Source organism: Cervus elaphus, chromosome 20, assembly GCF_910594005.1.
Source record: "Cervus elaphus chromosome 20, mCerEla1.1, whole genome shotgun sequence".
NCBI lineage: Eukaryota > Metazoa > Chordata > Mammalia > Artiodactyla > Cervidae > Cervus > Cervus elaphus.
Genome location: NC_057834.1, coordinates 80,833,016 through 80,860,477, shown reverse-complemented (window position 1 = coordinate 80,860,477; position 27,462 = coordinate 80,833,016). Strand labels below are relative to the sequence as shown.

Here is a 27,462-nt window from a genome sequence, read left to right as displayed (position 1 = left end):
GTGAGAGACAGTAGACAGTGACTGTGATAAATCTCCTTTAGTGTTTATTTAAATTTTACTTAAAATGCCATACTCTAATATAGCTGTTAACTTTAACAGAGGTTGGAAGTTAATTAAGGAGGCCATTTGGAACTATACAGCAGTCTGTGTCTGGACTGTGTTTGGGAAATGGATCTGTAGCAAAGTGATTAATATGTAAATTTAATCATTATATTAAAATTAACAGAGACTAGGTAACATAATTAATAATTGCTGCTGGTTCCTTTTTTCTTCTTTTTTTCTTCTCTGCAATATCTATTTAAGCCCCTGAAAAGACAGACTTAGCATGCCAGAATACTGTTGGTGGAGTCAGAGCCATTCACACAGAGCAAAGCAGCTGGAAACAGAGAACCATAGCTACACCCAGGGAACTTTTCTAACTTGAAGCAAAAACAAGTTCAGAATGGCTTCAGAAAAAAACATTCCATTTAGGCCTGGTGAGGAAAACCAGGAACATCTTAGAAGAAAATAAGAAAGTCATAAAATAGGTACTAAATTTTATCTTATAATGACCCTGTTCTTCAATAACTTGTTTTTAGGAGAGCTGTCTCATTTAAAAACACACTTTAAAAGAATATTATCAAGTTGGAAAATGTACCAGCCTCCCCCTCAAATCATTTTGTTACTGGGAATATTCGTTTCAGCTGCAAGGAAGGCCTAACCTAAAGTCAGTTTTCTCAGCCTTGCAAGGAGGCCGTCTATAAGAATAACTGAATTCATAGACAGTGGAATCAGGCAGACCTCATTTTGAATAGAAGATCAACTAGTTACCGGTTGTGTGACCCTGAAATATCACTCAATCTCTCCAACTTTGGGGTCCTTATTGTTAAAGTGGAGATTACAATAATAACTGTCTCATAGGGTTGCTGTGATGATTATGTAAGATAATGCATGTAAGAGCCTTAATATAATGCCTGGCACATAGAAAGCTCTCAAGTTTAGCTATTGCTACTGTTAATACTATTGTTATTAAAAAAAAAATAATAACAACCTGTCTCTGGAACTCTAGCTTTTTAAGTATGAGTTATATAGAGAGAGATGGTAAATGTTACAAACTATGAGATTATAGAAATAATCACTGATTTGTATTGTTGTACGGCAGAATCAACACAACATTGTAATGCAATTTTCTTCCAATTAAAAAATAAAAAGAAACAATCTGAATGACCAAATGAAAGGTAATTATATAAAAACAATTTTAACCATGTTCATTGTTTTTCCTTAAAACTGGAAACTGGAAGCATGAGGGAAAACACTTCCCCCACCCTTGTTCCATTCCCGAGTGTGTTGTCCAGAATCACTAGGTCCCTTAATAAAGCACAAAATTACACTTTACCTTTAAAAATCATGACAATTAAAAAAAAACAACCATAAGTATCTCCTCTTTTTCTGAAAGTAACACTCAGGAAAATCCTAGGATCTATTATTTTAGGACAATCAACAGTTCTTTGAAAAATGACAAGAAGAAAGTATCATCTTCACAGTGCTCTTGATGAAGCTATTTGAATCTACTTTCAATATAGAATATTTGGTTTCCTAACTGATGGATGGCTTCTTTGTTAAGGTCCCACTGGCCCAGGATTCACTAAAAGGAATTCAAACAGACAATCCCTAAGAGACTGTACAGTGAATTGTTTGAGTTCACAAGATTGGAGATTGAACAACTTGGTTCCAATTCTTGTTCTGATAGCTGCACGTTGATTGGGCAAATTACTTATACTCTGAGCCTCAGTTTCCTCAGCTATAAATGTTTTTATCTTGTGATGAATAAAATTATGTGTGTGTGTGTGTGTGTGTGTGTGTGTGTCTATATATATATATGTTTCCCAGGTGGTTCTAGTGGTAAAGAACCCACCTGCCAATGCAGGAGACATAAGAGACTTGGGTTTGATCCCTAGGTCGGGAAGATCCCCTGGAGGAGGGAATGGCAACCCACTCCAGTATTCTTGCCTGGAGAATCCCTATGAACAGAGGAGCCTGGTAGGCTATAGTCTATGGGGTCACAAAGAGTAGGACACGAGTGAAGCAACTTAGCATATATATATATATATATATACATGCTATATATACATATATATACATACATACACACACACATACACACACACACACACACATATATATATAAAGCATTCAGCATGGCACTCTATCCACAGTAAATCATTAATGAGTATTATTTACTTACAATATATTAAATTCTGAGTCCAGATAATCCATCCAAAAAACTTAAAACACCGGCTGTGCCACTTTCATCAGTACAGACTCATCATCCACTGAACAGACATGTGTAGAATGGCTGAAGCTGTGTCAGGTCTGTGATCAATGCTTTAGTTACTTGGCTGAAGTCTTTTAGTCATGAGGATCTGCACCAGAGACTGAGTTCTTGGGAGGGCAGTAGCTCTATTCTCCTGTCAATGACTATGTCACTACCAAGGTGCCTAGCAGATAAAAGAGGCTGATGAGGTTTTTATGTTTTTGACCAATGAGTAAGGAATGAATTAATGGTTATGATACATGGATAATTAAGATGAACTCCTTGACCTCAAGAAACTCATATTCTAGCTGGAGTTGGAATTAAATCCCAGAAGGGGGAATGGATGCCTGGAGGATGAGGGAGAGAATCTCAGGCAGTGGGCGAACCATGAGTAAAATACCAAAGATTTCTGTTACAGTTGTGTTAACACAGTTTACTGATACTGGCCAAAAAAAAAAAAAAAAAAAAAATCAAACTTGACATTTTTAAAAGACTTCTCAATTTCTAACAAAAACAGAAGGATCTTTATTACTTATGATAGAAAAAAGAAATTAGTCCATTTTATATCTGAAGTCAAAGGAGAGAAAGGAACATACTGTTTCACAGTCTTCTTTGTCAGGTCAAACCCAATCCTACTCGCGTCCTTGCCCTATTTGCCAGTGATTAGGAGTGTTAATCACTACCCGCTCCTCTCTCCCATCCTGTGGCTAGTCAGGAAGAGACATGGGATAAATGGGGATCAGACAGCAGCTTCATCCAATGGCCAAATTGAAGAAGTGGCAAGGTTCCCTACCTTCCAGTTGGAATTGAACACAGCCTGCAAGCAGGGTGAACCTAGTTAAAAAACCCACTCCACCCACCTGTCTCAAGACATTCCACAAGAAAATAGGAAACAGAGGGGAGGGTGTGCTCTGCTGAGCAAAGAGAAAAAGGTGGAACCTGTTCCGTTATTTTGAAGCAAAGTGATCTGCCAATCCACTCAAAAATGTGGCTGACCAACAGGATTAGCTATTTCCTGTTATGGATCAAAGGACCAGAATGGTTCACTTCAATGGTTTCCTTTAAGGAAACATCAGGAAAAGAAATATAGGGCCTCTGCCTCCCATATTCTAAGTGTAAATTTTAATTTAGGAGAGAGAGGATGCTATATTGTTTTTAGATAAAATAGATGCTTATTCTTCTGCTATAGATAGCAGAAAGCCAAGTGTTCTGATTTATTTCTAACTAAGAATGGCCCAATAAGATAAACTTACTAGCTGATGAAAACCAAAACAAGGGACTGCAACTCAAATATCCTCCAACCAAAGTTATTTTACTGTTTATTTGTCTTTTATATAATAATTTGGAGGAAATTAAATCATTTAGTTGCCTGGATGTGTAGTTCTCAAATAATTCATCTTGGAGACAAGGCAAGGAAACAGTATTGCTCAAATTTAATACATGTTTTATTGAGATTTTATTTTGACCATAAGGAGTCCAGATTTAGGACCTTACATATATTTTAGATTGCGTTTGTGTCAGCCTTTTTAAAGGAACAGAACTGTGGGCTTTATAAAAGTGTTTTTTTTTTTTTTTCTTGGTCTATATGCCTGAGTAGACCCAAAGGTTTTTTTTTCCTTTGGAAAAACTTGGCCTTGTTTTGCTGTATCCGAGCCACTTTTTCATAATAAAATCTTGGGCTCACTGGCACTGTTCACCAAAAACAATCAAGGAGGGCTGCCAGAAGCACAGTCTACTCTTCCAGAAATTCTAAAATGCACATCTGAACTAAGAGAGTTCCCCCCTCTCTGTATTACTGAATCCAATGAGATGTAGCTACTCTAGAAGTGTAGTAGATGTAATAGAAGTGTAAATGCTATTCACATCATCACACACTGCATACATGGAGTCTGTGAGAGGAAACTCCTCTTTGAGCTTAGTAAGAACACTTTTACTTATTTTCAGATCACTAACTGATTTGCCTGCATCTTCTATCCTCAGGGTTGAAACACCTGCAAGGTTCACTTCTTAACCCTAGCAGTTAGAAAGCTTAGACTGCAATTCGTGACCTGGACCAGCGGGTAGATCATGCATATCATTAACTGTGCTCCCTGCTCTGCTGCTGCTGCGGCTGCTAGGTCACTTCAGTCGTGTCCGACTCTGTGCGACCCCACAGACAGCAGCCCACCAGGCTCCCCCATCTCTGGGATTCTCCAGGCAAGAACACTGGAGTGGGTTGCCATTTCCTTCTCCAATGCATGAAAGTGAAAAGGGAAAGTGAAGTTGCTCAGTTGTGTCCAACTCTTAGCAACCCCATGGACTGCAGCCCCCAAGCTCCTCTGTCCAAGGCATCTTCCAGGCAAGAGTACTGGAGTGGGGTGCCATTTCCTTCTCTGCTCCCTGCTCTACCCAATGGTAACTATTCATTTTCTCCCTTTAGCCATATTTTCATTGACTTTACCTTGTATTTTATACATCCTTCTAGGCTATCTTGTATCCCTTCTGCAGAAAATATGAAAAACGTAACAAGCAGAGATATAATCCATGCCCAAAATGTAATTAGAACAAATGGACTTGGGACAGTGTAGGTAAATGTCTGAAGTTTCTAAAGTTTTATTTATACAATGCCAGAACATTGGGCTGCAAAGCAAACACTGCAAGTACACTAGACTGACACTCTCTTTGATCAGAAAAGTTTGGTGTTGTGTAGAAAATGCCTTCCAGTACTTAAAAGCAGCTATGATAATATACTATGTTGACACAGTCTAACAATAGAATGACAAAAACGTTCTAGTTTTCCTAGAGTCTAGAGCTCTGAAGAGAGAAGGGAGACTACTATGAAAACTAGAAATTCATTAAAAGTGAAATCTGCCATTATTGACCTTCTTTTTACCCAGATTCATTCACTTTCTGGGAGCACAAGAGAAGGACTAAAAAATTCAGAACTACTAAAGATAGTTCTAACAGCATATATAGAATAGCACAGTTAATACCTTAATGACAAAAGGTTGCAATAAGGGTGAGATATAATTTTATTTTGAATTTTAAGATAAGCATTGTTTGAGATATTTTAGAATTTCTCATGCAACCATAGAATCAGATATTGCTCTGTATGCATTAAAAAAAAAAAGAAGCACTATTACCATCTTATTTGAAAGAAGACATTTTCACAAACTGTTTTGGATATAGTTCTTTTTTAATGTGTTCTGAAAGTGTAGTCTTAAAAATTCACTTATTTCTCTCTTCCAGCCAGAGTCTAAGTGTGAAATGTTTTCCTCGATCAATCTTTCACTTAATACCAACTGAGATTACTTTCTAAATTTTTATAGACAAACTATTTTAAAAAGATGGTATGTGTGAATTTCCCACACTGTTTTAGACTTGGGTTTATTTGATAATTTCTTCTGAACTTCATACTTTCAGTTACAAATACTAAAGATATAAAAGTGTTTTCTGAATTTGCTGATAAATAAAGCTGACTTAAAGTTTCGTTTCTAGAAAACACAATTAGCTAATGAAATTCTTTTCAGAATTCTTGTTTCTGCTCCAAAAATATTAGTTTAGCCTCAACAGATACCTGGTCTCTTAAAGAAACTGTGTACATGCCCACAGAGGAGTGTCTGTTCCCAGTGATAAGAAGGAATCTGTGTCTTTTGGCAGAGGGATGGGACCTTCCCTCATGGCCTCCTAGAGTTTGAGCTGGAGACTAATGATAGCAAATTTGAGGGAATTTTTCCCTTGGACATGTAAACTCTCAGATTTATCTCAGAATTATAGAAGAGAAATAAAACAAAATAGAACAGTTACATCCAAGAAAAACCTGAGAGCAACCATTTAAAATGTTTAATACACACTGTCCTTAAAATGTACTTGAAGGTCCACTTCTACAAGGGCTGCCTAAACATCCCCAAGCTCTACAATTCAGGAATCTTATTTCCAGGCACAGTGTCCCAGAGCACTTGCAATTTTCAGTTGGAACTCTCAGCCCTTTACTTTAAAGATAGTCTAAAGTCAGAAACCAAAAATACTGATCTATTTTTTCAACCCCCAAGTTGCTCCTCATCAATATAACATTGACCATTTCTGAACAAAAATTCTCAAGGCTGGCTGTGGTTCAAGCAAGTCCTAAACCTATTGAGGGGAAAATAAGGTCTTCAGAACAGAAAAAAAGTATGACTATGCTCAGTTGGAAAAAGATCTATTTTCCCCCAGATGCTCAATTTTATATTAAATCAGTTTCGATTTTATTTCAGACCATTAATCTATAATTTAACACAGTTCTTAAAATAAATGGATGTTTCGGTCTATGTTATGTCAAATTGTTTACTAGAAAAATCATTCAATGGGTAGAACCACAAAATATAGTTTCCCTTGTGTGATTGCTTACAAACAGATATAAATTGTAGTCTTGGCAACATTACATTTTAACAACGCAATTGCTGACAATAAAACACTAGTTAATACAAAACAATTTTTATACCTTAAATCATAACTATATTTCTCTAGCTGCTTTTAATAGGATAAGGAATCTTTCTGCAATTAGTTTTTAACAGTAAATTTCCTAAATATCTTAAAGCCCACACAAAAGACTAAAAGGTTTATGGAATTTTCCTTTAAGAACTGTATTACTGCATTTCACAAACAAAGTTAATCAGAAAAATTCAGAGCAATGTTACAATTCACAAGTATTTAAATTCAACGGCCTTCCTTTCTAGGATCCACTCCTCAGAGGATGCCACCAGGTCACAATGACCCATCACACCCAAAACTTCTCCCTCTAGGACTGCAGGTGACAAAGCCTGCGAAACCCTTCTGGAAGGCCCTGCTGAGCTTCATCTGTCCTTACCGGAGCTGACTGCCATCAAACTGCTTTAGGGAAGCAGTTCCTCCGCGATCTTTTCAACAGATTCTCTGTTTTAACATCCACCTGTGTTCCTGCAGAACAGTCTGACCCGGATTGAGCCATGGAGCAAATAATAACACTAACTGCAACTCCAGACAGAAAAAAATAGAAGTTAATTTTCCAGACTCTTGTGGGAATACAGAGCATGTCTGTTGAAACTCAATCCAAGAGTTCAATGATATTGTAGACTCAAGTATTTCTTTATATTCCACGTAATGGCTTTTCCGTTCTTGGTGTTTTATAACACATGACTGAGCCATGATTTAGAAAGTGAGGGACATTCTCTCTGTCTCTCCCACCCTCCCTCTCAAGTTGAATTATACAAAAACTATAATTGCAAAGTGAAACAGGAAGAGAAAGCCCCAAGAGTTGTTCCATTTAGAGCTCTTATTGAATGTCATCACAGCACTTTAAGTTAATCTATGCTGATTCTATTTGGGAGGAACATCATTTCTTAAGGCATGAAGCCTAGGCTTCTTTCCTTTGAGTTTTGTTTTGCTTCATTTTTGCCAGGGAATGACTGACTCTACAGTCTGCCCTGGCAGAGCCTGCGTGTTACGTCCTCTGTCACTTTCAGCTCTGTTTTATCTTCTCTTGGCAAGGACAGACATGTATTTTTGCTGATACCACTGTGAAGCTACATGAGGCCTTCTATTTTTTAGGCAGGGGACACTAGGTTCTCTATCAGTTCTACACAGCTGCCACTTCATATTATTCTGAGAGCAGAGATGCTAGCAGTTCTCTTCAGCTTAATTCAACAGATAGGCCAAGTGGGTTCGATTCCATTTGATCAACACTCTAGCATAACAAAGATTACCTAAAAGAAATAAGGGTTAAGCCATATCGAAGATTACAGAGGGAAATACTCAAACACCCAAGGAAAAAATATTGCTTTTCCCTGACATTAAAAAATTTACTGTAAAAATAATACACTTGGTTCTATAAAGGGTGGGTGTCATCAAATGTTAGTACAGACATGGATATATTTCCTCCAAACAAACACAGGTGTTAGGAAGCTTAAGCATATAAAGAGGTCATTCCTTATTTTTCTGTAAGTTTGTTTTAAAGTATTAAAAAGTAATGTTCTGAATCAACAGAATAAGGCCATACTAAGGTGTGGCTTATCCCTTGCTCTACACTGGGCTGGAGGAATAGTTGGCTGTTGTCTAAAATTAAAGTGCCCTGAATGAAATCCTGCTTTACAGCAGTGAATAGGTAACTGAAGATGGCACATTGAACAGAGGTTTTAAAAGAAGTTAGGGTCCACAGGGACAAGGAGAGAACCTCATTGAACGACGGGATGCAAGAAGCCAAGAATCACAAATGTTTTGCTTCTCCACAAGAAAGAAGGCTGAGGTACAAGACTCTTCTATGTGCTCTTACCCCAAACCCCCTAATGTGAGATGATCTCCCCAACTCATCTGAAGACAGCTCTGTTGAAATCAGAAGTAAAACAAGCACTAATATTGCCAGCTTAAAACAAACATGGTTTGGTTCTGAGCATTAAGAGCATATTGTTATCACCTTCCAAGAGTTTTAGAGAAGCTGAGGATGGATATTTATCCAGACCCACTATGTGCCAGGGCTAGGATGTTTCTTCATTTGAATCCAACCTGGTGTGACATGCATTATTACATTAGAGCCGTGGGAAGTTGAGGCCCAAAGAACTTGCTCAAGGTCACACCATTTAGAACCTGGGGCAGCCAGGAATAGAACTGAGGCCTGTTCAACTTTAAAGCCCACATTCTATCTCAAAAGTGTCATCCTTAGGAGAAATTTATGGAACAGAATTTTATCCTGAGAAAATAAGGAACACACTCAAATCCAGTAACTTTTTAAAAATCTTGATTTTAGGTTAAGATTCATTATGCTCTCTTTCTTCTTTAAAAATTTTTGTTCAAATTATCCCTTTCCTCTCATCAAAATGAAACATTAACCTCTGTGACAAATTGTGAGATTCCGTATTTTACAACTTGAAATATTCAGGAAGGAGACATACAGAACCTGACATACTTCACACATTCATAAATAGCAAGCTGAAAAAATGACATTCTATTTTTATGGTAGTTTTTAATTTTTACCTTAAAAGCCATTATATCAAAGCCTTAAAATAACATGCTAAATTACAAAGACAGTCTTTATGACTCACAGAGAAGTGATAAAAATTAGAGTACGTTTAATAAAAATGAAAGACAACCTTCTTCTTGAAAAACATAAGAACAAGTGTGTATTTCTTTAAAAGAGTTTAGACTTTTTTAGTTGAATTTTTGTTTTTGGTGTCTGTGTCCACTTTTTAAATGTTTCCATTTCCTCCACACACATATTTCTGAAGAGCTATGAACAGGAAGTTTTCTCTTGTATTTTCCCAAGTAGAAACTCCCCCAGCTGCACGTTGACTTTCCCACTGCCCCGGTATTAAAGTTCTGGACAAAGTTTTAATTACTAATTTAGGAACAATGACACATTTTAAAATTTAATACATTTTGCCCTTTTTATAGACCATGTAGAATGAAACCTCAGTGTGCTTGAAAAATCTCTTAGCAACTGAGAGCGGGGCTGGCCAACAATGGATGATTCATTGATTTAGCTTGAGTGTGCAGGAATGACTGCCAAAAGGTCTGAATAAACTCACATTGCTAGACACTATGGTAAAATGTACTCTGACCTCTTTTAAAACTCTATCAGAGCGGAAAGTTAAACTTGTAGCTTTCCAGCAATTCACTGGCTCTGGAAATATGCTTGAATTATTATATCTTGCTTTTATAATGAATGATAGACTTTCTAAGATGATCAATTTCACCTAATTAGACAATAGCTGCTACTAATTAGAGATTTCCAAGGGGACGGTACTGTGTTTTTAAGCACTAAAAATGATGGTTGCCCATTCAATTTAAATCTGAAAGGAGGCTTTTTGAAATCTGAAACTGAAAGAACTGATTGTTAGTTTTTTTTTTTTTTTGTAATATTGGCCCAAGGATTATGCAAGATTACCCTAAACAATAACTTGCACATTCAAACTTGGTTATGAAACAGATATTGGCATCTGTCTGAATATGCATACATATAGAGATCATACCAGAACTTCCTATCTGATGTTTACATAAAATTCAAAAAGAGCTCAGTTGTTTTGTTCACATCTGTCATTTGTCTCCTCCAATATCCTTTTTAGGGGTGAGAATTATTTTCTTGCTTTAGAACTGGGAGACGATGGACATGGAATTTAAATTGCTTGCTTGAGGTCTAGCTATTCAAAGGCAGGTCCGGGTTTACAATACAGATTTGATAGTTTAAAGTTAGGTATTAGATCCATTGCACTACTTCATCAACTACAAATTTGTCAGCAGTAATAAACATAATTCATGAAACTAAATCTCTTTCATTTTCTTTTTGAATAAAGACGTATTTCCCAATTTCTTTTGCTCTTGACAAACAGAAACAATGAACAGGAAACTTTCTGCCTGGAAAGAGCTCTGCTTTTGGCTCTTTACTTCCTTCTTTTTCTCCTTTTCTTTTCCTTCTTCCTATTTTTCTCTTGCATCATTTTTTTTTTTTTGGTAAAAGATTCAAACAATAAAGATCAACTGAAAGATCCTCCTTCTACTCTGGTCTTTCAGAAGTAACCACTGTTATCAATTTGGAGTATTTTTTTTATACTACTTTTTGGATATTTACATAATTATATCAAAGCATATGAAACATATCAATAACTTTGATTTTTTTCTCCATTTCATACATTGTCATATGTTATACAAATTACTTTTTTTAAAAAGCACTTCCTGGAAACCTTTCCATATCTGTACATAGACATCTATTCAAGTGATTGTTAAAAATCATTTCAGGCTTTCCTGGTGGCTCAGTGGTAAAGAATATATCTGCCAAGGCGGGAGGCGTGGGCTTGATCCCTGGGTTGGGAAGATCCCCTGGGGAAGGAAATGGCAACCCACTCCAGTATTCTTTCCTAGGAAGTCCCATGGCCAGAGGAGCCTGGTGGGCAACTGTTTATAGGGTCACAAAGAGTCAGACATGACTTAGCAACTAAATAACAAAACAATAACAAAACAACAACAAAAATCATTTCATAACATGTCTTCACTTTTTGAAATGGGCAACTTATATATATCCACTAAAAATGTTGCTGTTCTTCCAGCATAAGTTAGATGGACAAGTGGAATGAAATAAAATGTACAAAAAAGTACAGATGAATGAAGATGTTTAGTGTAATTTTTACTTAATTTCCTGGATGACAGTTCTATGTATCTGATAGTGGCAGGAGCAATGAACGGGTTTGTTACATTGGAAAACGTAGACCAACTAGTAAAAACGGGTAGTAAAGTGGAAAAGATGGGTATTTTGCAAGAAAGGGGCCGTACCAACTTAGGGATCACAACAGGTGTGGAGAACTTTATGGGGGCAAAACTGAATAAAAGACACATAGTCCCTGATCTCACAGAGCAAAGAGCCCAATTCTAAATAACCTCCAATTTTATCTCCTCCTCTCTATTCCCATAGTCACTGTTACTACAGACTCAGTTTCTGGCATAAACTGCTGCAGGAGGTCCTAAGTAATTTCTCTGAGTTCAGTGTTTTGATCTATTCTGCAGCACTGTTGAGTTGTGTTGTGTTAGTCACTTCAGTCGTGTCTGACTCTTTGTGACCCCATGGACTGTAGCCCACCAGGTTTCTCTGTCCATGGGATTTCCCAGCCAAGAATACTGGAGTGAGTTGCCATTTACTTCTCCAGGGGATCTTCCTAACCCAGGGATTGAACTTGGGTTGCCTGCATTGCACGCAGATTCTTTACCATCTAAGTCGCCAGGGAAGCCCTATTCTACAGCAGAGGCATCCCCATCACCGAGGTCTAAACACATTAGTGCCTGTTGCTGTTTAGTCACTAAGTTGTGTCCAACTCTTTCATGACTCATGGACTGTAGCCCACCAGGCTCCTCTGTCCATGGGACTTCCCAGGCAAGAATACTGGAGTGGGTTGCCATTTCTTTCTCCAGGGCATCTTCCTAACCCAGGGATGGAACCCTTGTCTCCTGCATCAGCAGGCGGATTCTTTACAACTGAGCCACCAGGGAAGCCCCACATTACTGCCTAGTGAAACACCTTCATCATTGTCACTAAACTACAATATGGGACAAAGCATAATCATCTGCTCTTGGCATTCACAGTCCTTTCCTATTTTTTCCTGTTACTTTAAGTTCTAGTCGCATTAAACTTTCTTCTGTTCTTTAGAGATTCTCTGTCAGATCTCTATGCTGTTTCACATACAGTCTAAAATATTGTTCACCTTTCCCCATCTGGAACTTCTACTTAACATTCTAGACCCAGATCAAACATTGCCTCTTTTGTGAAGGGCTACCTGATTCCTACACAGCAGGTATGTACTTCTGTGCTCCCAAAGCAGTTTGCATTCACGTCTAAAATGGCATTTCATGCTGTTTCAGCATTATTTGTAATGCATATAAGAGCTTTTTCAACTCTTTTTATAGGAAATGCTATTTATCAGCTAAAAACCAATTTTGAGGGTATGATGCTAAAGTATTAAATTTACACTATCAGCTATGACTCACTGCTTCACCAGTCTTCATCCCTACTTGAGTTGTTGAGGTAAAAGTTAACTTGGCAGATCCAATGTCTATTACTGTTGTTGTGCAGTTGCTCACTCATTTTGGACTTTCTGCAACCCCGTGGACTGCAGCACACCAGGCTTCCCTGTCCATCACTATCTTCCACGGTTTGCTCAAACTTGTGTCCACTGAGTTGATGACGCCATCCAACCATCTCATCCTCTGTTGCCCGCTTCTCCTCCTGCCCTCAATCTTTTCCAGCATCAGGGTCTTTTCCAATGAGTCAGCTCTTCACATCAGGTGGCCAAAGTATTGGAACTTCAGCTTCAGCATCAGTCCCTCCAATGGATATTCAGGGTTGATTTCCTTTAGGATTGATTGGCTTGATTTCCGTGCTAAGGGACTTTTGATTATAATATCTATTATAATCATAACAATTTGCTTTATATTCATACCAACATAGATTATAGAAAGATATATCTAAGGAAATCCCCATCAAATTGAATGTTTATCTCCTTTAGAGAAAAGGAAAAATGAAATTAATATTTGAATATTTTTAGGTTTGGATACTATGATTTAGTTTAGAATGCATAATCTGAATATATTCTTAAAGATAATATTGCAGTGGTTGGCATGACCTAGTCTCAAGAATATTTTGATTCTCAATTTCACTTACCTTTATCTCATGAATAATTAAATCTTTGCTTCTTTGGTGGATCATCAAAGCAAACAAAGCAATGAAAAAATAACCTTTTGCTTCAGGTGCAACAGTCTTAGGGAATATGGACCAATAAGGAGAAGGCATTCTGATGAAGTAGGAAGATGCCATAAAAGCATAGAGTCAGTGTAGACAGTACTGTTCATCCATGGGTCTGAGATGATGCGTTGAGATCCAACTCTATCCAATTATATTCTTCATAGGTTCCCCTACTGAGTGCCTGGCAGGGACCCAGACCAGCCAGTCTTGGTCTAGCCCATAAGTTAACACACGGTCTCCCAAACTACTGCAGGGCATGTGAAAATATTCAGGCATAATCCATGAAACAGACCAACAACAGTTTGACAGAGAAGGAGTAGTCCAAAAAATAGTAATAAATTGTTATGAATTGTTTGAATTAAATATTCACAGAGTTTTATAGAATTATTGCCTAAAGAAAGGTAGGCTTGAGTTTTTTGTCTTTTGGTTTTTTAGGGCATGGTTTTTAGAACAGTTATCTTCACAAAGTTGGTAGAGGAGCTAGAAGAATTTGAAATTAAACATCTGGAACAATTCCAATAAGTAGCTTAGAATAAGATTTAAAAAAAACCTACGAGTATTAAGGTTAAGTAGGATAAAGAAAAGACTTCATATAGCTGGAGAAATAACTAGAACAAGAAAAGATCTGCAGAAAGTAAGAGGCTCCTTCTCCTGACATATTAAGTGCTGACCCCGATGGGGGACTGATGCTGTGTTGCTTATCACCATGTGCTGTCACTGTGTCTTTCAATTCTGGATTCCAGCCCTTAGCAAAATGACTGCTCAGTACATCTGTCTAGATCCAGATGCCAGGACAGCAGACAATTAATTCTACTGAGTCCAAATAAAAAGACTGTGAAAGAGACATCTGCAGTTCTGAGAGTTGCCATGATGACAACTACTAAGCCATTTGAGGGTAGATGTTATATTTCACGATCATTCTGAGGCTCCCCGTGGAGACTGCTGCTGAGGATTTCTTGGAAGTATTTTGACCATGCTGGCTTCTGCCCTTAAAGAAGAAATCTTAAGAAACCAAGAAAGATTAGCTGAGACCTCTGCCTCAGCACCATAGAGGCTAATCAACAACTAGAAAAGAAATTAGAAATGGATAAAAGCAGGACTTCTACTCCACCCAGGCCTGGAGGAATTTTCTGCACTGATATCATGGCTTCTTCTAAATGACCCTGCCAATGTAGGATGTACTTGTAGATTTTAAGTGGGAGAGGCATTAGACTGATTTTAAATTCCTACATGTACCTGTATGCAGGTCAAGAAGCAACAGTTAGAACTGGACATGGAACAACAGACTGGTTCCAAATAGGGAAAGGAGTAAGTCAAGGCTGTATATTGTCACCCTGCTTATTTAACTTATATGCAGAGTACATCATGAGAAATGCTGGACTGGATGAAGCACAAACTGGAATCAAGATTTCCAGGAGAAATATCAATAACCTCAGATATGCAGATGACATCACCCTTATGGCAGAAAGTGAAGAAGAACTAAAGAGCCTCTTGATGAAAGTGAAAGAGGAGAGTGAAAAAGTTGGCTTAAAGCTCAACATTCAGAAAACTAAGATCATGGCATCTGGTCCCATCACTTCATGGCAAATAGATGGGGAAACAATGGAAACAGTGGCAGACTTTATTTTTGGGGGCTCCAAAAATCTCTGCAGATGGTGACTGCAGCCATGAAATTAAAATAGATGCTTACTCCTTGGAAGGAAAGTTATGACCAACCTAGACAGCATATTAAAAAGCAGAGACATTACTTTGCCAACAAAGGTCTGTCTAGTCAAAGCTGTGGTTTTTCCAGTAGTCATGTATGGATGTGAGAGTTGGACTATAAAGAAAGCTGAGTACCGAAGAATTGATGCTTTTGAACTGTGGTGTTGGAGAAGACTCTTGAGAGTCCCTTGGACTGCAAGGAGATCCAACCAGTCCATCCTAAAGGAAATCAGTCCTGAGTATTCATTGGAAGGACTGATGCTGAAACCAATATTTTGGCCACTTGATGTGAAGAACCGACTCATTTGAAAAGACCCTGATGCTGGGAAAGACTGAAGGTAGGAGGAGAAGGGGATGGCAGAGGATGAAATGGTTAGATGGCATCATCGACTCAATGGACATGAGTTTGAGTAAACTCTCTGAGTTCATGATGGACAGGGAAGCCTGAAGTTCTGCAGTCCACGGAGTCACAAAGAGTTGGACACAACTGAGCGACTGAACTGAACTGAACATGTCCCAGATTCCAGGCATAATGCCAGTGGTAGGAAATAGAATATACTTTTAAAAAATTAATTTTAAACATTTTGTTTTAAGGCCTGGGATAGTCTCTCATTTACCATAAATTGTCTTTATAATTCAACTCTATCTGACATCAAGAATTTATTGAGTATAGAGTCTACTATACCATGATAGATGCTTTCAAGCTATTTGTCAAATAATAGAGTAAAAATAACCAATAAATGACCAGTAAAAATAACCAAAAAATAACCAATCAGGTCTCGGAACACACTGAATTTTTACCTTTTAAGATCTTCTACCAATTGCTTCTCCCCTTAACAAACCATAATATCCCCTTCATTCAAGGCATAACTGCTCTACTGTGACTACAGGCTCTTGGTCATTATGACCTCTGTGTATTTGCTTAGTCATTTCTCCCATCTAAAAAGTCTTCCCTTCTTCTTTACTATCAATTGGTGGGTTATAGCTCAAAAGTACCTCTTTGGTTCTTTCCTAATTCCACATCTTCCTGCCCTCATTTGTCCAGGAAATCTGTTGATGAGCCCTGTGCCATCAGCTAGAAGGAGATGAGGTGGATTGAAAGCAGGAAGTTGGTCCCATAGGGAATGACAAAGCCTCTCAAGAAGAAAACCAAACAGTGACTATGTATAAAATAATTTGAGGAAAATTTACTTTGTTAATGGATTCTGGAAGGTACAGTTTGAGTAAAATGTAAAATAAGTTCATTATTGTGAATACTTTGGTAGAAGAATTAATAGCTATTTAAAAAAATATATAATGTTATATAATAAAACCTACAGGTCATCTTGCTACATGATTATTACCATTACTGAGCTACAAATTTTTGTTGGACCCAAGGAAATTCAGCGCCCTTTAAGAAACTGGTCTGAATCTCTGACAACCAGGAAATAAAGGAAATTTACTTATAGTCTGACCATATAAGGACACTGGATCCAAGTCCTGTGAACCTGTGCTTTTGCACATATTTTTTGCAGCTGCTGTTACAGTTCAGAGCCAAAGCTGAGCTTTGAAAGTTTGGATTCCTGTGTGTTGTGATAATCAGCTGGGGGTTGGAAATGCCTTAAAAAATCTAATGCTCTGGCACTTTAACAAGGCTTCTGAAAAAACAATTTAACATCTGGAATCAAGTATTCTGTGGAAGTCCAAGACCAACAGAGTAAAGAACATTTCTTTCAGTAATAGTTAAAATGTGGCACTTTCCTCTCCTTCATCAAATGAATGGGTTTATTTTATAATGATTGTGAGATGGTTTATAATAAAAATGGAATAGAAGCAAGGTGTAGAAAACTGGATGTTCTAGATATTTACAGGTGAAAATCTCTCCCAAATATGCTTCTTTACTCTTTCATATCATTTTCTGTTTCAAAACTGAATTCTGGAAAATAAATAATTATCCAAATCAGGCCTCCTTCATTTAGCCCTTCTGAGTGACTGCTGAATGAGGATGAGTAAAGAGTCTATAGACTTCATCTTTCACATTTCCCACATGTTTTAGAAGAAGGCAAAGGCAATGATAGCACATGTGCATGTCACAAGTCTCTGCACAGCCAGGTAACTCAGATCAAATGCAAATAGAAGTGGCTATGTCTCCTGAATGTTTACTAATTCTCTACAGAGTTTAGACATTGTTTAAAACAACATATTAAAATGTGTTCTCTACTAAAATGATAATAGATGGTATCTAGTGAGTGTTTAAATGTGTTAGGCACTGTGCATTTAACTTCCAAAATAATTTTTATCCTGTTTTTTATGATGAGTGGTACAGTGGAACTGACACAGAAAGAGACAACTAGAACAATGAAACAGAAGGGAGAACCCAGAAACAGACCCACACATATACACACGATCATGACTCATGACCAAGAGGGCACTGTAGGTTAGCAGGTAAAGGAGACACCATTCGATAATGATGCCAGAAGAGTTAGTTCTCCATGTGGGGAGTAAAATAAAAAGAAAGAAATTGGATCTTTTCCTCTTATAATATATAAGAATATATTTCAAATAGAAGTAAAATCTTAATTAGAAACATTAAAGCTTTAAAAAGACAATACAAAAAGGAGATATGACCCCATTAAAATTAAGAGGTTTCCTTCATCAAAAAATACCATAGAGGACAAGCCACAAATTTGGAAGCTATATTTGTAAAACATATAGCCAACAAAGGATATTTCTGGAACTTATAAAGAACTCCTTTGAAAAGGGAAAACAACTCAATAGAAAAATGGCCAAAGGTTAGGTATAGACATTTCAAAGAAGTGGAAGAGACCCAAACAGTGCCTAGCAAATGGGAGGTACTCAAGCAGTATTCACTGAGTGAATGAAAACACAAATGGCTCATAAATATATAAAAAGACATGCAACCTCACTGGTAGTCAGGGAAACAAAAATCACAATGGGATAGTATTTCATACTCACTATACTGGAAAGAACTAAAATCAAATATCAAGTATTGGAGGGAATGTGATACAATGGGCACTTTGTTCAACTGCTGTGGGAACATAAACAGGAACAACCACTTTGGAAAACATTTTGGCACTACTTGGTATAGATGAAAATATATATACCTTATGACCCAAATCTATTCTGAGGTATCTACCCTAGAGGATCTCTTGCACCTGCAATCTAGAAGACATGTTTAAGACTATTCATTGCAAGATTTTCTCATAACAGCAAGAAACTAAAACTGACTTAAATGTAAATCAGCAGAAAAATGGATGAACAAATTGAATATACTTATTTTTCCTCTGGAATACAACACACAGTAATGTTAAGCTAAGAAGTCACACAAAAATATAAAGTATGATTCTATTTATAAGAAGATGTGGTACATATATACAATGGAATATTACTTAGCCATAAAAAGGAATGAAACTGGGTCATTCGTAGAGATGTGGATGAACCTAGAATCTGTCATACAGAGTGAAGAAAGTCAGAAAGAGAAAAACAAATATTAACACACATATTGAAATCTGCAAAAATGGTACTGATGAACCTATTGGCAGGGCAGAAATAGAGAATGGACTTGTGGACATGGTGGGGGTGGGAGGGGAGGGTGGGATGAACTGAGAGAGTAGCACTGGCATAGTGACATCCACTCCGTCAATAAAGCAGAGAGCCAGTGGGAAGCTGCAGGGGTGGGGTGGGGTGGGGAGTGGGAGGGAGGTTCAAGTGGGCGGGGATGCATGTATACATAGCTGATTCACTTCCATTGTACAGAAACCAGAACCACATTGTAAAGCAAGGATACTCCAGTAAAAGAGATAAAATAATGTAGTTTAAAATGAAGACAAGATTAATTGAAAGGAAAAAAAAATGCATTTTTGCACAAAAAATAAAGCTAGAAACCAGACAAACCTACACATTGCATTATTTTGGAGGAAAAAAAATATATAGATGATTAAATTATGGGGGAAAAAAACAAGGAAATAAGTTAACATCAAATTCAGATGAGTAGTTACCCCTATGGGGAAGACTATGAGTGAGGAAGGGTATTCATGCTTAATCTGTGTAATAAATACACAGGTGTTCATTTTATTATTTTTCTTTAAGCTGTTTAGTTATGTTTTATAACACTCTTCTGAATGTATAATAAATTTTTCAATAATTAAAAAATATCATATGTGAGCTGCATTTTTAAATAAATAAAATTCTACGTGCATCCTACTATAGTTATTATCTACTTATATAAATTATATTATGAAAGCCTTAGTAAAGCAACTAAAATAATTCCCTAATTTATCTATGTTGATATTCATACTTTTGAGTTTGCTTATATCAGAACATATTAGCATAAAATTTCCTTCAAGGTGAGAGGGTAACAGGCAAGAAGGCCAGGGGTCTCCAAATGGAGGAAAGAGGCTGTAAGTGCCAGACATTTTTCTCTCTCTTAAGCGGCAGGAAGAAACAAACCAGCGATCTGTTTTTCCTTCTCTATACAAATTTAAAAGGAGGTTTCTCTTAACATTCTGTGTTGCCATGACACCTGGTCTCACCTAAAGCTAACTACTCTCAAACTTTGAGTTAACCAATACATTCCTTTTTCGTATGGAAAGGTTGTCTTAAGCTATGTTAATGAACCCCAGACTCTATCTTCAAGTTGGTTCCGCCAAACGGCCTAACTTACTTACTCAGGTATTGTTCCCCTAATCTATGTAAACGGAACTATTTGTTGGTATTCTGCCCTTCTACAAGATTCAAGTCAATCGTTTTATGGCCTGGAATGAATTATCTGATGCCATTCTAAATTTTATGACATTCCTTTCATTTCATTAACAGACTGTGAGTGACTATATAACATACAGCTAAAGACTAGGAGGGGGGTACTCTTTTGCCCCCTTCTGATGTCTATGTCAGAAGCTTTCTCTATACTTTAATAAAACTTTATTACACAAAAGCTCTGAGCGATCCAGCCTCGTCTCTGGCCCCGGATTGAATTCGTCTCCTCCGGAGGCCAAGAATCCCGCGTCTTATCGTTCAGCAACAACCTTTCAAAGGTAAGAAGAAACAATAGATCTTTTCTGAAATTTTTACTTTAACGAAGTCACTCATGGTAGTCTTTTGTGACTATAATCTTGGTTTCCTTTTGCAAATAGTATCTGATTAGTTTGATTATCCACAGAGAAATGCTCATGAAGTTAATAACACATTCCCAAATTATATTTATTTCCAAAACAAGTATTTCTAGTTTCTATAAAAGAAAGAGTTTAGAATGGTGCAGTCAGATCTGGAGTGAATCTGACTACTGGCCTGGGATTTTGAATCACGGTTCTCTGTGTAGCTTTTACTGGGTAGTGCTCCTACTGGATTTTATCTTCTAGAAGACAATTTTTGTGGATGAAACCCACCAACTGCGAAGTGATAGAATTGCCAGGTGAAAAAAAAATCGATTTTCGTGAAGGGACTCTTGGCACTTGAAATCTGTGCGGCCTCAAAGCCAAGCTGGTTGGGCTGGACGGTGGTGTGGAGCACAGAGAGCCTGCAGCCAGGAGCTGGCTCCAGCCAAGGACAGCTGTCTCCTGGCGGGGCTGGGTCAGTCCTCTGCTGGGTGAGCGAGAGGGAAGAGAGGGAAGCCAGCCTGTGGGTCGAGCCCCATTCACAGAGAGGCAAGTGGGCTCAATATGCTTGCATTCTAGGAATTTTGGTCCCCACCCCTACCATCCTGGGAGTCTCATTTCCAGCATCACCTCCCCCAGAACTTCCAAACATCGGCAGGTCCCCTTCTTAGCGCTGGGCTCCTATACACTCCCACAACTTGGTTGACCAAGGACTCCGATCATATTTTCTGGGAATTTAAGCAAACAGGGTCTTCTTAAGAAAAACAAACTTAGACTGTGAATCCCACCCATTTCATTCCAGGAAAATCTTAAAGCCTTAAAGTATTCCCCTTTACCAACCTTCACATACATAACCTCCCTATGATCAGCGTGTTATTCCTGTAGAATTATTCAACACAAAAAGAGTGAAACCATCTCAGACTATCATCTATACCCCCAAATGGCATCGATTCAACTTATTTGCACTATAAAAGCCTTATCTCTCATGAACTGAAGAACAAATTTAGGAAGTCAGCTGCAATGTGTGCAAAATAATTGCAAAAGACTCCAATTTGAAAACTAAAACCAAAAATTCATTAGATTCTTTAAAAGATGGTCTTAAACAATGTCTTAGAAATTTGCCTATTAAGTATATTTACACACCACATACCATTCTACTAATAATTACTAATAGTGGCTGCTTTGCGGAAAGACTGTAGGAAATGGTGGCAGAAGATAAGCTTTCAAAGTGTTTGATTAGGATGGGCATAATAACCAAATCTACTGAGCTCTTTGAAAACACTAGCAGAAGAGGCTGAAACAGCAGCTTCATCTGTTTGTACCTCCTTTGTTATTAAACTTGCTGCTGCTGCAGACAGATAAGATCCAAGACCAAACACAAAAACACACATTTGATTCAGCAAGAGGCTTATCTCAGCAACTCGACAGTCTGTTCAAGAAATTGGCCCAAGTTAAGCATTTTCCCCTGTTGCCCTAACAATTCAGAGTCTCCCTTCAGTGTGGAAAAAAAAAGTACAAATATGAAAGGTTAATTTCTCTTCTGTACCATTAAAACAAGACCAATAAACCTCAGTAAAATAAGAAATTTATGAAGTTCCTAAAAAATTTCTTTTATATGGTTTTCATAACATAATTTGACACATCTGGGGGTTATAACTTATAGGAACAGAAAGAGATCACTAATTTGGTCTGAAATGGAGAAACTTTATGATCTCAAATCTGGTGGAATACAATTTATGGACCAAATCCCAGAAAAGATCTCACATTTCATGGAGATTTAATATTTCATTTACATATTTCAGTTAAATATGCTTCAGAGCGGTCAACGAAAGTTTTCACCTTTCACATTCTCATTTGAGCAAGCTGAAGAAATACAGAATTTCTTCAGCTGGTGGAAAAACTCTTCTTGATGTTCAGAAATGTGTCACTGAAACTTTCAACACAGTTCCCACTTTCTCTGGCTTTCCTGGCCCATTTGGGCTGTTTTCTAGTTCAGGAGGTTGAAATGCTAAGACCGCCATTTGGGCCAGGCTGTGGTTCCTACCCAACGACCAAGGTCAAAGGTGGTCAAGTGTGGAGTGTGGACCGGCCAGGACAGGAGAAGTAGTCACGTCTCCCCAGCTTGGCTCCACGTCCCTCTCGACTCATATGTGGTTGGGTTGATGCCTGCTTAACAAGAAAGTGTCTTTCATATGTCGGTCTAAAAAACGTTTGTTACTGATTCAGTCCAACTTTTCCTTCCTGAGAAAACCAGTCAAGTAGAATCTGTAATAAACTGATGGCAAATTTCGCAAGGAAAACATAAGTTGATGTGTGGCAAATCATTTTTCTCAGGAAAAAGCCACTTACACTGGAGAAGTATTGCAGCCTTGCACAACTCCTGGGGAGATCATTCACACTGAGTTTTTTTTGTTTTTTTTTTTTCAGATCTTCTTTCCTTTTATTGAAAAAAATTTTAGAAAATGGCAGTTAGTAAAGGGCACAAACAAATCAACAGGGATATACTAGTGGAAGATATAGACAACATAAAACTAAAAATGCCATTGGCTTCTTTAATTGGTTAAAAGCACAAAACATAACAGGCAGAAAGTCTCTCTTAAACAAATTAAAAAGCTATGTTTTTCCCCCCAATTCTCCCCACGTCAGATATATACACACCCACAAAAATGGTGTGTGAAGGGAAACTGTCATACACAAGAAGCTGTATGAATTAGGGGAAATTAAGGGAAACAGCAGTTGAAACAGGAATTAACATAAAAAGGTCAGCAACAGGTTAACAATTTTAAAAACTGAGTCTTCAAATGCTGCATGGCACAAAGCTATACTATATAAAGTACTGCTAGGTATGAAGGAGGAAGTCTGTACGGCTTTTAGCAAAAATGCTTTTCCAGAAAAGCAAATCAAAACAATGCAATCAGCAGACCAAAGAGGCTATAGCTAGATATCAGAGCTACAACTTCTCATATCTGAGCTAGAAGTTTCTATTTATCCAGAATGCACTAAAATTTCAAGACAAAACAGGGACATTTTTAACATTGCTTACTTCATCCATATTAAGTTCTCTGTTTCTTTCTCCCTCACCCCTTAATTCGGCAAGATCCAGCCAAAAGATGGCAGCTTTTAGAAGCAGCTATTTTATTTTTCTTTCTGTGGCAAGACTGTCATGGAGTCTAGATATCTCAGGCTCATATGCGTCCATGACCAGAGTCCCGCTGTGGTCAAAAAACTTAGCAATGGACTTGGTGAACTCAGCTTCCCGTTGCTGCTTCGTTCTTCCACTGATGAAGGTCAGTTTCAGAGTGTAATTATCATCGAACCTCTTGAGACTGGATGACAGTTGCCAGATATCATCAGGATCCATGCCTGTAGGATCTTTCCTGTGGGCCACGAGAAAAATGCTCTTCTCCTTATACGAAGTATAAATGGTCAGGATCCCCATCATCACAAAATAGGATATAACACACAAGGCCAGAACAGGTTTGGACTCTGGGAAGGGATGCATATAATCCCAAATCAAAGCCACGATGGCGAAGAAACAGGAGATGGTACAGATGATGAGGCGACCATCAATTAAACCAAAATTCTCCACATACTTGTACTTTTCCAGAAGTACCTTTTTGGCAGAATCATCCAAAGAATTTTTCACAGCTGATCCATCCCATTTGTCAATTTTTACAGGCTTATCGTCAATCTTCCACTTGTCCAGTAAACCGCTACGGCTACTACCTGTCCCACAGCCGGAGCCACCGCCAGCCCCACTACTGCCTCCGCCACCACCGGCTCTCCCGCCCTCACACTGAGTTTTATACCAGTGCTGTTTTCTGGAGTTGTGCAACATACTGACCCTTAGGACAGCAGTGGTGAGAAAGTCTGAGTAATCTCTTTAAAAAATAAACTTTGTTTTTAGATCAATTTTAGGTTTACAGAAAAATTGTGAAGCTAATCCAGGCAGCCTCCATCAGTCGGTCAGTTCAGTTGCTCAGTCATGACCGACTCTTTGCGACCCCATGAATCGCAGCACGCCAGGCCTCCCTGTCCATCACAAACCCCCGGAGTTTACTCAAACTCATGCCCATCGAGTCGGTGATGCCATCCAGCCATCTCATCCTCTGTCGTCCCCTTCTCCTCCTGCCCCCAATCCCTCCCAGCATCAGGGTCTTTTCAAATGAGTCAACTCTTCGCATGAGGTGATCAAAGTATTGGAGTTTCAGCTTCAGCATCAGTCCTTCCAATGAACACCCAGGACTGATCTCCTTCAGGATGGACTGGTTGGATCTCCTTGCAGTCCAAGGGACTCTCAAGAGTCTTCTCCAACACCATAGTTCAAAAGCATCAATTTTTCGGGACTCAGCTTTCTTCACAGTCCAACTCTCACATCCATAACATGACCACTGGAAAAACCATAGGCTTGACCAGACAGACCTTTGTTGGCAAAGTAATGTCTCTGCTTTTTAATATGCTGTCTAGGTTGGTCATAACTTTCCTTCCAAGGAGTAAGAGTCTTTTAATTTCATGGCTGCAGTCCCCAGGCAGCCTCCAAAGAGCCCCACAATCAGTTTCCTGTATAATGGACATTGGTATGGTACCTTTGCTCCAATACTTTGGTACCTTGTTAAGGAACCAATACCGATATAGTTTTATCAACTAAAGTCCATACTTTATTCAAACTGCCTTAGTTTTAGCCTAATGTCCTTTTTCTGTCCAGGATATTACACTGCATTTAGTTATCACATCATCCTAGCCTTCTCTTGGCTGTAGCAAGTTTTTAGATTTTCCTTGTTTGTGATGACTTTGAGAGTTTTGAGGACTCCTGGTCAGGTATTTCATAGAATGTCCTTTGGTTTGAATTTGCCCAATATTTTCCTCATGATTAGACTGGGGGAGGATAATTTTGGGGGAGGAAGACCACAGAGGTAAAGTACCTTTTTCGTCACATTGTATCAAGAGCACATACTGCCAACATGACTTATCACTGTTGACGGTGATCTTGATCACCTGGCTGAGACAGTTTTTGGCAGGTTTTTTAGCAAGTTTCTCCCATGTAAAGTTACTTTTTTCTCCCCTTTTCTACCTTTGGGATGAAGTCACCATGTGCAGTCCACACTTCAGATGTAGGGAGTTATGCTCCATATCCTAGAGGGCAGAGTACCCACATACATTATTTGGAATTCTTCTGCATAGAAGATTTGCTTTTTCTCCCATGAGTATTTATTTATTCAGTCATTCATTTGTATTTTATACTTTGGATTATAATCCAATAATACTTTATTCACTTTGTTGTTCCATCTTTAGCTCAAATTGGCTCCTATATCCCTTTGCCATGCTCCACCATTGTATGTGTGTTTTTATTTTTATATTTTTGTTGCACTGGGTCTTCACTGCAGTGTGTGGGCATCTCTAGTTGTGTCACATGGGACTTTAGTTCTCTGACTGGGGATTGAACCCTGTGTCCCCTGCATTGGACGGCAGATTCTTAACCACTGGACCACCAGGGAAGTCCAATATGTGTGTTTTTAAGTATTTCCTAACTTTCTGGCACTACAAGATGATCCAGGTTCACAAAATGTGTAAATTTCTTGATCTAGTCCTAAAATCAGCTATTTATATAAGGAATTCTGGTTCTTTTTATTGGAGGATGATATTAGAAACCAAGATCTGGGTGCTAGGAAGGATCATTGATGCTGGGGTGTTGTTACTGTAGGCCCTCTCAGTTGACAGAGCAAGAACTGTATTTCCATATATCAAACCATACACACATATCTACAAACATTTCTATATGTAACCATCTGTATTTATATTAAGTTAAACATGGATTCATACCAGTGTCTCCAACTCTAATCTGTTAGTGTAGGGATCATTCTAGCTTTTCTTATCTGCGAAATCTGCTCCAACAGTGAGAAACTTAGCTTCTACCATCTGCCATCCATTTACTTAATCATTCAATTCCAGCGTATGTGTACAGCAATAATCCTGGTATCTCCAAAGGAAAAAAATGTCAGCTGTTGTACAGTGCTTATATACTTTTCTTTTGCTTTTAATCTTAGAGATTCCACTGAGCCCCAAAGTTACGTATTAGGTCAGCAGCTCTTTCCCCACCCCCTTTGGTGAGGTTGTTTCATACCTTATGATATGGATAAATTGGTTTTAAAAATCATATTCTGCTTTCCATCCTGGTTTCCCAACCTCCCAAATGTTTTTTTTTTTTCTTTTCTTAAGTCTGAATACACTGAAGTTTAGGATTCTCAGGTGGCACAGTGGTAAAGAATCCACCTGCCAATGCAGGAGATAGATGCGAGAAACGTGGGTTCAACCCCTGGGTCAGGAAGATCCCCTGGAGTAGGAAAAGGCAATCCACGCTAGTATTCTTGCCTGGAAAATTCCATGAACAGAGGAGCTTGGTGGGCTACAGTCTATGGGGTTCCAAAGAGTTAGACACAGCTGAGCACACAGGCATGCATGCGTGCACACTGAGGTTCACTCTTTGTGTTGTAATGTTCTATGGGTTTTGACAAATGTATAGTGTCACGTATTCAAAATAACTATCAAACAGAATAGATTCACTGCCCTACAAAATCCCGTGCTTTACATATTTAACTCTCCTCCTTTTCCCCTGAATCCCTGGCAATCACTGATCTTTTCACTAGCACTGATTTTGCCTTTTCCAGAGCATCATATAATTGGAATAATACAGTATGTAGCTTTTTTAGTCTGGCTTCTTTCACTTACCAGTATGCATTAAGATTTATCCACGTCTTAATACAGCAATGTAAAGCAACTATATGCCAACCACAAAAAAAGATTCATCCATGTCTTTCCATGGCTTTATTCCTCATTTCTTATTGATGATTAATGTTCCTTTATATGGATGTACCACGTACAGATCCATTAACCTATATTTGCTTCCAGTGTACTTCCTTCTTTCCTTTTTTTCTCTCCTTTTTTGGTGCTGTTGTAAATGATACATATTTTTTTAATTTCAAATTGTTTGTTATTGGTATATAGGCAAGCAATTAACTTTTGTGTATTAACATTGTGTCCTGAGAACTTTTTATGCTCTTCTAATTCCCAGAAGATTTTTGTTTTTTTTCTTGGTCAATTCTTTTGGATTTTTTGTGTGTGTGTGTTTAGACAATTATGTCACCTGCAACTAAAGGACACTT

At 38.1% G+C, this 27,462-nt stretch overlaps 2 protein-coding genes across 4 annotated transcripts in view; both read right to left on the bottom strand.

Moving 5' to 3' along the window:
- Window positions 1-27,462, bottom strand: part of DDAH1 (dimethylarginine dimethylaminohydrolase 1) — a 158,565-nt gene that overhangs the window by 68,215 nt on the left and 62,888 nt on the right. The gene's annotated exons all lie outside the window — the stretch shown is intronic.
- Window positions 22,715-24,092, bottom strand: LOC122677147 (signal peptidase complex subunit 2-like). The gene has a single exon (XM_043877003.1). It carries the CDS (start codon window positions 23,802-23,804, stop codon window positions 23,433-23,435), a length of 372 nt encoding a protein of 123 aa, XP_043732938.1. The 5' UTR covers window positions 23,805-24,092; the 3' UTR covers window positions 22,715-23,432.